The sequence below is a fragment of the Podarcis cretensis genome, assembly GCF_951804945.1.
Source record: "Podarcis cretensis genome assembly, chromosome: 6".
Classification (NCBI taxonomy): domain Eukaryota; kingdom Metazoa; phylum Chordata; class Lepidosauria; order Squamata; family Lacertidae; genus Podarcis; species Podarcis cretensis.
Genome location: NC_137175.1, coordinates 100160042 through 100174139, shown reverse-complemented (window position 1 = coordinate 100174139; position 14098 = coordinate 100160042). Strand labels below are relative to the sequence as shown.

The following is a 14098-nucleotide window of genomic DNA, read 5'->3' as shown; positions in this document are numbered from 1 at the left end:
CATTTATTCAAAAACATATTCACATCCCTGTTTCCTGTGGAGGCTTTCGTGTTACTTTTAAGTCACACAACACTCTTCATCATTAAATAGAAGTTTCTGGGCATGGAAAAGCATGGAACCCAAAAAGCTACCCAAAAAGCAAATTTGGCTGACAAATGCTAATTCAGCGTACTTCCCTTGATGGCTAGCATACTGCCATTTATAGTCTTGCCATATAGACTTAGGTGGTGGCTTTGGGATGGCATGGGGTAACCATATGGGATGCCTTTGATGAACAGGGAAAGGATGGACAAACAGAAATGTGATTTTTAACTACTATTACTACTACTACAACAACAACTTCCAAAGCTACCCTAGAGGAGAAGAACAAAAAAAAAACCCATTTGCTTAGCATTAATGAAAATATTAAAGCAAAAGACCCATGGCACTGATGTTTCCCATAATGAAGACAGATTATTTCCTTTTCCCGGGGAGACAGTTTGTACAAAATGCATATTTACATGTGCAATATTGATCCATTTCTCTATGATCTTGGCTCGCTGTTGTGTTTTCAACTCTTTTCCATTCAAGATGGTCCTGACAACACATTTGGTCACCGAATTGAACTGGGCAATGGTGGCTCTGATGGTGGGGGCCAAGTGCTTGTTCTCCTTCTTATCCCTCTGAGACCAGATGCAGCCCAAGCAGTGATGGGGCACCACTCTTTTAAACAGTTTCTACAACAACACAAAATACATATTATCAGCACAATATTATTCATAATCATCACTGAAATGCACACCTGCAAAGCTGAACACAGGGTCTAGTGAGCAGGGAGAGGCTGTGGCAGGGAGAAGTCCAGAATCAAAGGCAGAGGCAAGAGAGGAGGAGTCAGGCTGGTGAAGAAGCGGGGGGGGGGTCTCCCCATCCTGCGGCAACAAGCTCCCCTCCCCCCTGGTCTCCCAGGACCAGATGAGGTATGAAGAGGGAGGAGCAGGGACAGGTGCGTTGGCTAGTCTCAGGCTGCTTGGGAAGGACCCGCGGGAGGAGCAGATTTAGGCAGCTGTGGGAAGGCTGCCTCATAGGGGCAAGACCTACAGAGAAGACTCTGGTGTTCTTGAGTTGACCTTGTTTCTTCTAATAAATAACTTCACTCTGTGTGATTTATTCCTGACAAATACTCTTGACACACCCTCTTGACGGTAGGAAAGGATCACATTCACTGCTCCACCCACCAGCACCATGTGGCCCCACACAAAAAATGTTGCACACAATAGAATGTAGTCGCACTGTGGCTGAAAGAGATTCACCTCCCTGGCTTTAAACAGCTTTTCTGCCATGGCAAAGTGACAATGGGGGCTCAATTATGCAATTCCAGGAATTATGTATACACCCAAACCTTTGTTTGGAGCAGCATTTCCCACTAATGGAGAGATAAGACACTGTTCAGTTTAGAAAGAAGTTTGACTGTTTAGCAGTGGGAAAATCAGTTTGGTTTGCCACATTCAGTCTTATTTTTATTTTTTTCTCAGCCATTTTTGTCTGAATTACTCCATTATTAGGGAAACAAGCTACATTTTCTAAACATTCCAAAAAGTAAATCTGGAATCTAAATGCCAAGCTGGGTCCTATCTGATATCAATTAAACAATAGTTCAACAGCTGGAATTCCATGTACCATTTTCATTCCGTCCACCAGCACTGAGAAGTGGATGGCCAAATTGCTTTGGTATGGAATCAGATAAGTATTTCGAACCTGCAGAAGCAGACCAGACTTCTACCAGTCTGCTTTCATAAACATTTTGATGCATTCAATTGGCCATACATGAGTAGAATTAGGTCATCTATTGAGTTTGGTCATCTATTGAGGGCTCATTCATTAGTCAGAAGTACAACAGTACCAAAGGAAGGAAGCAAACATCTATTTCCAGGTGACAAACAGTTCTAAATTGTGGTCTGCTGCTTTGGAAGCTCAAACTTTGGTTTTATATTATGTTTGAATTTAGCTATCATCTGTTAATATGCTGTGGCATACCTGTATTACCGTATTGGCCCAAATGTAAGCCACCCTTCCCCCCCCCCCAATTCCGACTGTGAAAAGTTAAAGTGCGGTTTAAATTAGCAACCTCACAAAAATTGGCTTTTATGGCATCGCTGCTGAAACAGACATACGGTAAAACGGGTGTGAGTGCCTGCAGAATTTTAAGGGAGCAGCTTGTATTCCGGTATTGCCTCCCCCCCCTTGAATTTTAAAGGTGCGGCTTATATTCGGGTGCAGCTTATATCTGGGCCAATACGGTATTTTGCAGCTATTTCGATTACAGTGGTACCTCGGGTTAGATACGCTTCAAGTTACATACGCTTCAGGTTACAGACTCCACTAACCCAAAAATAGTGCTTCAGGTTAAGAACTTTGCTTCAGGATAAGAACAGAAATTGTGCTCCGGCGGCGCGGCAGCAGCAGCAGGCCCCATTAGCTAAAGTGGTGCTTCAGGTTAAGAATAGTTTGAGGTTAAGTATGGACCTCCGGAACGAATTAAGTTCTTAACCCGAGGTACCACTGTACTTTTTTGCTTCCAGTTCATGGGCAACTTGTAACCCACAGGAGCTGGTATCCATTGCAGCTGGCAGGGCAGAAGTCAGGAAGGCCACCAAAGAAGAAGAAGAAGAGAAGAGTTTGGATTTGATATCCCGCCTTTCACTCCCCTTCAGGAGTCTCAAAGCGGCTCACATTCTCCTTTCCCTTCCTCCCCCACAACAAACACTCTGTGAGGTGAGTGGGGCTGAGAGACTTCAGAGAAGTGTGACTGGCCCAAGGTCACCCAGCAGCTGCATGTGGAGGAGCGGAGACACGAACCCGGTTCCCCAGATTAGGAGACTACCGCTCTTAACCACTACACCACACTGGCTCCCAAAGGCGTAGCCAGAGCCAATGTGCTCATTTTGTCCCCATTCTGCTCCCAGCTAAGTGCTATGATGGAAGCACTGAGACCAAGGAGGAGGAATATGTATTCAAGTCTCCAGGGCCAGATGAACTGCATCCAAGAGTATTAAAAGAACTGGCAGATGTGATCTCAGAACCACTGGCAGTCATCTTTGAGAATTCCTGGAGAACAGGCGAAGTCCCGGCAGACTGGAGGAGGGCAAATGTTGTCCCTATTTTCAAAAAGGGGAAAAGAGAGGACCCAAATAATTACCGCCCAGTCAGTCTGACATCAATACCAGGGAAGATTCTGGAGCAGATCATTAAGCAAACAGTCTGTGAGCACCTAGAAAGGAATGCTGTGATCACCAATAGTCAGCATGGATTTCTGAAAAATAAGTCATGTCAGACTAACCTGATCTCGTTTTTTGACAGAATTACAAGCCTGGTAGATGAAGGGAATGCAGTGGATGTAGCCTACCTTGATTTCAGCAAGGCATTTGACAAGGTGCCCCATGATATTCTTGTAAAGAAGCTGGTAAAATGCGGTCTTGACTATGCTACCACTCAGTGGATTTGTAACTGGCTAACTGACCGAACCCAAAGGGTGCTCATCAATGGTTCCTCTTCATCCTGGAGAAGAGTGACTAGTGGGGTGCCACAGGGTTCTGTCTTGGGCCCCGTCTTATTCAACATCTTTATCAACGACTTGGATGATGGACTCAAGGGCATCCTGATCAAATTTGCAGATGACACCAAACTGGGAGGGGTGGCTAACACCCCAGAGGACAGGATCACACTTCAAAACAACCTTGACAGATTAGAGAACTGGGCCAAAAGAAACAAGATGAATTTTAACAGGGAGAAATGTAAAGTATTGCACTTGGACAAAAAAAATGAGAGGCACAAATACAAGATGGGTGACACCTGGTTTGAGAACAGTACATGTGAAAAGGATCTAGGAGTCTTGGTTGACCGCAAACTTGACATGAGCCAACAGTGTGACGCGGCAGCTAAAAAAGCCAATGCAATTCTGGGCTGCATCAATAGGAGTATAGCATCTAGATCAAGGGAAGTAATAGTGCCACTGTATTCTGCTCTGGTCAGACCTCACCTGGAGTACTGTGTCCAGTTCTGGGCACCACAGTTCAAGAAGGACACTGACAAACTGGAACGTGTCCAGAGGAGGGCAACCAAAATGGTCAAAGGCCTGGAAACGATGCCTTATGAGGAACGGCTAAGGGAGCTGGGCATGTTTAGCCTGGAGAAGAGGAGGTTAAGGGGTGAGATGATAGCCATGTTCAAATATATAAAAGGATGTCACATAGAGGAGGGAGAAAGGTTGTTTTCTGCTGCTCCAGAGAAGCGGACACGGAGCAATGGTTCCAAACTACAAGAAAAAAGATTCCACCTAAACATTAGGAAGAACTTCCTGACAGTAAGAGCTGTTCGACAGTGGAATTTGCTGCCAAGGAGTGTGGTGGAGTCTCCTTCTTTGGAGGTCTTTAAGCAGAGGCTTGACAACCATATGTCAAGAGTGCTCTGATGGTGTTTCCTGCTTGGCAGGGGGTTGGACTCGATGGCCCTTGTGGTCTCTTCCAACTCTATGATTCTATGAATATGGCAGCCAGTGCCGGTGCCCCTGGAGTGGCTGCAAGGGAGAAGGCAGGCTGGCAGGGGCTGGGCAGACTGAGGATGGGGGGCGGGGGGATAGTGGACTAATGCCCTCCACTGCTAGTAACCTAGTACAACTTTATGTCTATGAACACGATGCAAGATGAATATCACAAAGTCATAGAATCATAAACTTGTAAGAGTTGGAAGAGACCACGAGGGTCATCTAGTCCAACCCTCTAAAATTCAGGACTCTTTTGCCCAACGTGAGGCTTGTACCTACAATCTGTGAGATTAAGAATATCATACTCTACCAGCTAAACTATCCCATTTACAGTACTTGCTTTACCATTTAACTAGAAAAATAGAACAAAAATGAATTTTTGCAAAGAAATAAAGAAATAAAATTGACTCCCTGCATATTTTCAGTTACAGAAAGTTAGATTTTTTTATGTTGAAATTTTAATATAGAAGATAGATATCTGAAGACTGGAATCAAAATTTGACATTGAAATTTACCTATAGCATGCCAATTGCACTTGTCCTGATGGACCCTGACAGGTGTTGACTGCTACTGCAAAAAATTTGAATGTCTAATACTGTTGCTGAGCATTTTTTTTTTAATGTACCAAATAATAGTCAGACATTCGGAGAGTATTCACCAACAAAACTCACAGAGGACCCTGAGGAAAATTTGGAGGGCAAAGTTGTTTAGGCTCTGACAATTGCAAACAATAAAGCCATCTCAGCACACACAAAACAACATGGCAGATATGTAATTGGAAGTAATCTAAGAGCCCACTTCCCCATGAGGTCAAGTTCACTAAGGACCAATTCTACCTGCATTTTAGTAAGCAAGTGAAGGGCTCAGAATTGTCTTCAGTCCAAAGAAGGAAAACGGCCAGTGCTTGCAATTAGGTCTAAGGGGTCAAAGGCTACAAGAAAAGGAACCACCAGATGATAAAAGCCTTTGATGATTGAGGAATTGACCTTATTGGGTCCCACCCACCAGCACAAGACAACACAATGAGAAAGCACAGCTGTCCCAAGTTGTGGGAACAGATTAGGAACCGTCTCCTTCCTGATCTAACAGTGTAGCCTGGGATGAGTCCAGCAGGAATTTGTGCCTTCTCCACAGCACACATTTCAGAATCACGTTCTGAAGCATATGTTATACTTACAGCATCCATGTAGGTTAGCTGCTCTGCCACAAGGTCTTCTGGGAAAGAAGAGAACTCTTCTGATCCACTCATCTCCATTTTTTCTTCAAGGGCAAAGGTGTCATGAATCCCATCTGTCCAGAATATAATAATACTGTGAGATACAGCAAAACATCACCTACTAAACCTCTTTTATGGAGGCCCAAAGGAAGCTGGGACCCTGTTATGCTGAGTATATACGGAGACAAAAAGCAAGCATAAGGTTTCAATAACTGAAAGAGAGAATGGGAAAGAAAAGTCCAGAACCAATTGTAGGCAAAAGGATTCTGCTTTAATGATATTTGGAAAGAATGCATGAAAAGTCCACAGTTAAATTGTTCACAATTTGTATGCACTTTTACATAAAATACTCCTTTTTCCAGGCTTCTTTCTGGAAAATACATATTTTTAATGTAAAATATATTTTTTGTGAACACTTTCTTGCACATTAAAAGGTGCACTGCAAAATTGAGAGAAGGCCACAGTCCAACTGGGATTTATGTTCTAATCTGTAAATACATTTGGGAATGTGGATTGTATTGGTCTGCTGTAATAAGTGAACCAAACATAGCCTCTTACATCCCCAGCATAGCCCTGAGCCGTTTGGCACAGCATGCTACAAAATAATAATGATGACCTCCACCTTATGTTGAAGCAGGAGAATCTCATGGGGAGCCTGAACATCAGAAGGGCAGATAAAAGATTGTGACAGAAGGGCTAGGAATCTCCTGCACTAGGGACACATTATCTTACTAAAATGGACTTGGGCCAGAAGAAAACAGACTTTCTTCTGTTAAGTCCAAAAAATCATTTCAGAGAGGGTGGAGATTCAGTAAATCCTTGCCTCTAAGCCATATATTTCAGAAGAGGTTAACTATAGGAACTGATTATGTTATTTATTTATCACATTTTGATCCCACTCTTCTTTCAACTGATATTACTATTATTATTAGTAATATTATTAATAATATTACTATTATTATTACTGTTCTTGCTGCTGCTTGTCCACCAGGTTTCTCTTACGCACAGCAACCCAGGCCTTGTGGGCGGGGGGGGGGGGGGTTGCAGTGATTTTTAGGAAGTCATTAGTTTGCACCAGGCGTCCTATTGGGAAGACCCAGTTCTCTGAGTGCATGTTCTGGAAGTTGGGCAATAGGGGCAGTACAGGATTCCTTTTGGTGTACCGACCTCCCCGCTGCACCAAGGATTCCCTGCCCGAGCTGCTTCAGGTCGTGGCGGATGTTCTCCTGGAGACACCTAGTTTGGTTGTCCTAGGGGATTTTAATATCCATGCCGACACGACCTTACAAGGGGCCGCTCGGGACTTCATGGAAAGCATGGCCTCCATGGGGCTGTCCCTGAATAAGTTTGGCCCAACCCATAGCCGCGGACATGCCTTGGACCTGGTGTTTACCTCTACGGATGTTGGTGACCTGACACTAACTAAAAGTGAAACAAAAGAAGTGCCATGGTCAGATCACTTCTTGGTGCAACTGGACTTCTCCGCGACCCTTCCCCTCTGCAGGGAGGTGGGACCGATTCGGATGGTCCGCCCCCGCCACTTAATGGATCCAAATGGTTTCCAGAGAGTGGTAGGGGATGCTTTATCCCATGTTGATGGCTTTTCAGCTGATTCCCTGGTGGCCCGCTGGAATGTGGAGTTAACCAGGGCTATTGACTGTTTGGCTCCGAAGCGCCCTCTCCGATTGCATGGAGCCCGGAGAGCCCCGTGGTTTTCCACGGATCTGAGGGCAATGAAACAATCGTTGAGACGGCTAGAGCGCCGGTGGCGGATAACTCATTCTGAAGCTGACCGGACACAGGTTAGAGCTCAATGTCGAGCCTACCAAGTGGCGGTAGCGACGGCGAAGAAGACTTTCTTCACCGCCTCTATTGCATCTGCAGAAAACAGCAGCAGGAGACTTTTTCAGGTGGTCCGCAATTTAGCGGAACCACCTGCTACATCGGGGCCCAGTACGGGCCACATGATCTCCTGCAATGATTTTGCAAAGTTTTTTGCAGATAAAGTCGCTCAGATTCGGGAAGAGGTAGACGCCACCGTGGGAGCAGGGCCGGGGCGGGAGAGTGCTAGAGTCCTGTCTAGTCAAATTGCATGGGATCAATTCCAATCTGTTACCTCCGAGGATGTGGACAGGCTGCTTGGACGAGTGAAACCAACCACCTGTCTCCTTGATCCTTGCCCATCCTGGCTTATAAAAGCTAGCCGGGAAGGACTGGGCGATGGGCTTCGTGGGGTGGTGAATGCTTCCCTCCGTGAGGGAGCCTTCCCAGACCCGCTGAAAGAGGCGGTTATCAAACCACTTCTTAAAAAACCATCTTTAGATGCGGCCACGATGGCCAGCTATCGCCCAGTCTCAAATCTTCCATTCTTGGGCAAGGTGATTGAGCGAGTGGTTGCTGAACAACTCCAGGCACGCCTGGAAGAAGCGGACCATTTGGATCCCTTCCAGTCGGGATTCAGGCCTCATCATGGGACTGAAACTGCCTTGGTCGCACTGGTTGATCTCCGGCGGGCTAGGGACAAAGGTGAGAGCTGTTTCCTAGTTCTGCTGGATCTCTCAGCGGCGTTTGATACCATCGACCATAACATCCTTCTGGACCGTCTTGAGGGGCTGGGAGCTGGGGGCACTGTCATACAGTGGTTCCGCTCCTTCCTCCTGGGCCGTGTTCAGAAAGTGGTCGTGGAGGATGAGTGTTCAGACCCCTGGGCTCTCACTTGTGGGGTGCCTCAGGGTTCTGTCCTCTCCCCCATGCTTTTCAACATTTACATGCAGCCGCTGGGAGAGATCATCAGGGGGTTTGGGCTGGGTGTTCATCAGTATGCGGATGATACCCAGCTCTACCTCTCTTTCAAATCAGAACCAGTGAAGGCGGTGAAGGTCCTGTGTGAGTGTCTGGAGGCGGTTGGAGGATGGATGGCGGCTAACAGATTGAGATTGAATCCTGACAAGACAGAAGTACTGTTTCTGGGGGACAGGAGGCGGGCAGGTGTGGAGGACTCCCTGGTCCTGAATGGGGTAACTGTGCCCCTGAAGGACCAGGTGCAGCCTGGGAGTCATTTTGGACTCACAGCTGTCCATGGAGGCACAGGTTAAATCCGTGTCCAGGGCAGCTGTGTACCAGCTCCATCTGGTACGCAGGCTGAGACCCTATCTGCCTGTGGACTGCCTCGCCAGAGTGGTGCATGCTCTGGTTATCTCCCGCTTGGATTACTGCAATGCACTCTACGTGGGGCTACCTTTGAAGGTGACCCGGAAACTACAACTAATCCAGAACGCAGCAGCCAGACTGGTGACAGGGAGCGGCCACCGAGACCATATAACACCGGTCTTGAAAGACCTACATTGGCTCCCAGTACGTTTCCGAGCACAATTCAAAGTGTTGGTGCTGACCTTTAAAGCCCTAAACTGCCTCAGTCCAGTATACCTGAAGGAGCGTCTCCACCCCCATCGTTCTACCCGGACACTGAGGTCCAGCACCAAGGGCCTTCTGGCGGTTCCCTCACTGCGAGAAGCCAAGTTACAGGGAACCAGGCAGAGGGCCTTCTCGGTAGAGGCGCCCTCCTTGTGGAATGCCCTCCCACCAGATGTCAAAGAGAACAACAACTACCAGACTTTTAGAAGACATCTGAAGGCAGCCCTGTTCAGGGATGCTTTTAATGTTTGATGTATCATAGTATTTTAATATTCTTTTGGAAGCCGCCCAGAGTGGCTGGGGAGGCCCAGCCAGATGGGCGGGGTATAAATAATAAATTATTATTATTATTATTATTATTATTATTATTATTATTATTATTAATTTACCCACCCTAAGGTCCTAAGAACAGGTCACAACACTTTAAAACACAACATTTTAAAAGTCTGAAACAAGTGAAAAACATTTAAACATGAACTTTTCTGATTTTATATTCATAATAACGCTGTAAGTCTTTTTAATACTACAAATGTTCCAAGGTTATTTTTGTCCCACTTTTTGTTGCAGTACAGTGCAAGAGTGCCCTTCTAGACAGCCATGAGATGTATTGCAGAACTAATAAAGCGGAATGATGTGTGGATGGTTTAGTACAGTACAGGCATAGGCAAACTCGGCCCTCCAGATGTTTTGGGACTACAACTCCCACCATCCCTAGCTAACAGGATCAGTGGTCAGGGATGATGGTAGTTGATTTGGTATAAATCTATCACTAATCCACTATTATTGTATCACTAACATGTTGCAGAATACACCTGCAAATGTGTGAAAATGGTAAAGGACAAAAAGGCTCTTAGTGTAATTCTTTATTGTGGGGTAGGAACATCTATCCCTCAGCACCCCACCTCCTCTCACAGAACCAACCCCCCCCCCCGTCTCCAAACAATTTCCATCGCGGTTAGTTCTATGCTTCATTCACCTCTCAGAGTTGAGTAAACCTTGTTCAGGTGGGTCAGTGTGCAGAATGTCTTACTTGAAGTATGAGCCCTGAAGTTCCAGGGCAAGAGGCAAAAAAGATCCTAAAAAGGTCCAACCATGAGAATTGTTGGAGCCCATGACCAGCATCAAGCAAGCTATTTGGCCCAACACTTGCCCAAACCCAGTGGAATTTAAAACTTCCTCCCCTCCCTCCTTTGAATAGCTTTAACCATCACCCCCCCCCTCCATCTACACCCACATCCCATCACAAGCTGCTTGGGAAACTCCCCTCAATTTCAGAAGCAGCACATCATGTGGCGAGGGACTGGGGGCCGCTGTTCAAGGAAAACTAATATTTTGAAAGGCCCCCACCCCAAGAATTAGTTGCACATAGATTTGGAGCCTGGCCTGTGTTGCATAGACTGCCTAAGCTGACAGTCTCTTCTAATATTTTAGAAACGTGTATCATTAAATAAACGAGTTCCAGTTATGCACAATGGTGGGAGGGAGGGTGCCATTGCCTCTGTTTTGTGATAGAAGCACAACCATCTAATAAAAGCAACAACAACAACACCACAAGCAGCTTCAATCTTTCCCCCAAACTATTGGCACTCATATTTTATTGTTACTTTTCTAACAATATTATTCCTTTAAGTGTTCAATATCTGGATGGACTGTCCTCCCTGAAACATCTGCAGCTCAGCTGAGAAATGCTTAAATCTTTTCATGGGGAAATTAGAGACAAGGCTTCTGTACCTAGGAGGTTCTGTGGGAACCATTGCTCAGCCTGTGAATATCTAATTATAGACCTTGGTATTTAGACTTCCTTTGTTTGATCCGCTGGAACCAGATCCAGAAAAGAACATAATTAGACACAAATTAGCAACACTTGTAGGCTCTGGAATTTCTGATGAGAAGAACCATTTAGGTATGATGCAGTCAGCCTTAAAAAAATAAAAATAAAAAGGATAATAAATGGATAATAGCAATTTGGCGCCACAGCTGATTAACAGCGTAATTTGGTCATAATTTCTGGAACATTCAAGTAGGTGAGGTTTAAAGGGGCTCAGAAGAGCTGATCCTTATTGTATTGTTTTCTTATCTTGCATTGTCGCTTCCTGTCCACTTCCTGCCGCCTTTCCGCGAAAGCCGGTCACTGAAATGGTTACGTTCATTGCACAGGTTTCAATAGCCTTCTAGCAATGCTAATTTTTGCCCATAGGAAACCTTCTGTCTCGGGAGATGGGCAAGGCTATTTGTCAGGCTTGTCACAGTGCATAGCATTCCAGTGTCACTACTATTCACAATTGTTCCAGTGGGCCCTTTGACCTGGTAACATAAATTTTCCCTTTGTCCTTGGCTGTTACCAATGCACCACTCAGATAGGAAAAAACAACCACTGACACTTCCTTTGTCATGACAGCAGCTAAGGAAAGACGTTTCATGAGACAAATGCCGTCGCTGAAAAAAGCTGGCTTGATCACAGGAAAGTAACATTAGAAGGCTCTTTCAGAAGTGAAAAATCTGTGCATTGAGTCAACGGTCGCTGTGGTCTAAACTACTGAGCCTCTTGGGCCTGCCACATCGAAAGGTTGGCAGTTTTAATCCCCATGATGGGGTGAGCTCCCGTTGCTCTGTCCCAGCTCCTGCTAGTTCAAAAACAAGTAGATAGGTACCCACTGCAGCGGGAAGGTAAACGGCATTTCTGTACACTCTGGCACTCACCACGGTGTCCTGTTGCCAGAAGCGCTTTAGTCCTGCTGGCCACATGACCTGGAAAGCTGTCTGTGAACAAACGCTGTCTTCCTCAGCCTGAAGTGAGATGAGCACCACACCCCACAGTTGCCTATGACTAGACTTAACCATCCCGGGGTCCTTTACCTTACCTTTACCTACATGCCAACATCTCCAGCATGGAATTTTGAACTGGCGTTTATAATTTTCAATGATGAAGGAACACAAGGCAAATGACTTGGTGGTGAATGCTTGAGTTCCTTCTTCTCTGGTGACACTTGTGGCAGAGTAAAGTAGTTGTACATTAACACAGTCTTAGCAGTGAGTCCGTAAGTGACCGTGGAGTCCAATTCTGGATCCACACATCCTTCCACAGTGGGGGACATTGGTTTCCAGGTGGGAGTTGATCATGGTGAGGATTTGCCAAACATGCCTTCCTCTTTGCTCATTTCTCCCTTTTGTCCTGAGTTGGTCTTCTTCAAAATCCATGATGCCTTGGGTAGAGGGCTATTCTCCAGTTGATTTCCTACCTCTCATTGAACAACAGCAGATAACTTAGATTCACTAAGCATATAGTGCAAAGTATACAATCCTCTTGGCCACTGTAATCCTATTGATCCCAAAGCTGTCCAAACATATGCAGCATGTAAATATTTATTTGTAACATTCCAGGATAATACTTACTGTTTTTCACCAGCTCTTGCTTCTGAAACTGCTCCAACAGGTGTCGTGCCCTTCTTTCTGGGTCCGAGCCCGGCATGACCCGAGTCAGATAATCCAAAAGTTTTCTCAAACAAAAGTAATGGGGTGGCTCTTGGAAGTCTTCAGAGCACTGGTCTAACCAGGCTCTCAAGATGGAGGCTATGGCACTGGAAAGAAGCACATTGTACAAGGTTAGATTCACCATCAGGGTTCTCTGGCTGTATTCCAATAAACTTGCACAAGGACAGTAATAACAGTGCATCCGGAGCAAGCTGCCAGCTAGGCCCTCAGGCAATGAGTACTGCACTTCCCATTGCCATCAGTGGAACAATTTGACTAAAGATTTGTTCTCTCTTTTTTTCCCACCTGGCCACTAAAAAAATAATACAGTAATGTAAATCTAACTGACTCACAGTGGTACCCAGCAGCCCCTCAGAGTTTGCCCCACAATGGCTAAAATGAGTTTTAAAACTAAAGACATCCCTATGCAAATATGAGGGAATGTGTCCTTGAATTCTGATGGTGCTTCTTGCTTGCCTGGATGGAGAGGTGCCGAGATGCCTACATCTTACTTCTGTGTGACTTGAAGGTAAAAAGGTGAGAGTCACATCCATTGCTCTGCAGGCTGGCATATGACCCCCAGAATGCTGCCCCAGACTGAAAAAGACTCCCTGCAACTGCAAGCTGTAATGAAAGTCATGGCATTTAAATCGTAACAAAACTGTTTGCAGTTTACACAGGCCCCTACAGGCACTTTCCAATGAAAATGAGTAAGGGAGGTGATGAAAGAACTTCTCATTCTCTTCTCACGCAACACTAATCGTTTAAGCTCTACTGTCACACTATACAGCATTTTTTCTTCAGTATCTTCATGCTATATAATTCCCAAAAATTTAGACTAAATATCATTCTGGATATCAAGGAAAGGCTTGTCCAAAGTTTCCCATCAGAACTAAGGTTTAAATCCCTTGTGTAACTATCCATAATAATAGAAGCATTCAATGTACAGGTATACTTATAGTAAGCAAGCAGAACTAAACCCAAAAGGCTGACATTTCTTGTTATTTTTAGAACAAGGACCACGGCACAAAAGCAAGAGCCTTACAAAACTCATAGCTTTAAATATTTTAAACTCAAGAGCTCTCCCTTGCAAGGGAAAGGAAAAAAGCACTAGTCAAACAAGGAGCACATCAGCAAGACGATGGGGAGTGTTTCACACATGTCCCCTTTCTGAATGGAAAGGCAGGAAATGATCTGTAGGAGTAGCTCAGCTTTTGCTCTCTGACAGTAAGCCCTCATGAGCCTGAGATCCATCAGATCCCATTCTGAAGACATTATGTCAGAAGGAGGGAGGAAGGAAAGCTATCCCCATGTAATTCCAGCTTCCCCAACTTACAGTGAGAGGGGGCTAAATTTAAAGGGAGGGGTATTCAAGGCTACATCCTTGAGGGGTTTTTTAAATTTTCATTTAGAAAATGGAATAGATAGCCTCCAGACCTTTTACTTACTGTGATACCAGTCAGTCAGATTTTTACTGT

General features: G+C 45.2%; 1 protein-coding gene and 1 long non-coding RNA gene across 7 annotated transcripts in view; one reads left to right on the top strand and one right to left on the bottom strand.

The window, feature by feature from the left end:
* The window catches only part of LOC307218974, a 95304-nt gene extending 92416 nt beyond the window's left edge, over positions 1-2888 (top strand). Inside the window, exon 3 of the long non-coding RNA XR_013840214.1 lies at positions 2648-2888. This is a non-coding gene — a long non-coding RNA (uncharacterized lncRNA). The remainder of the gene's footprint in view (positions 1-2647) is intronic.
* Positions 1-14098, bottom strand: part of RGL1 (ral guanine nucleotide dissociation stimulator like 1) — a 153343-nt gene that overhangs the window by 21512 nt on the left and 117733 nt on the right. For all 6 annotated transcript variants that reach the window (XM_079981329.1, XM_079981331.1, XM_079981330.1 and 3 more), the window contains 3 exons: positions 12543-12727; positions 5697-5809; positions 501-716 (listed from right to left, as the gene is read on the bottom strand). In XM_079981329.1, coding sequence (XP_079837455.1) covers positions 501-716; positions 5697-5809; positions 12543-12727 — 514 coding nt within the window. The remainder of the gene's footprint in view (positions 1-500; positions 717-5696; positions 5810-12542; positions 12728-14098) is intronic.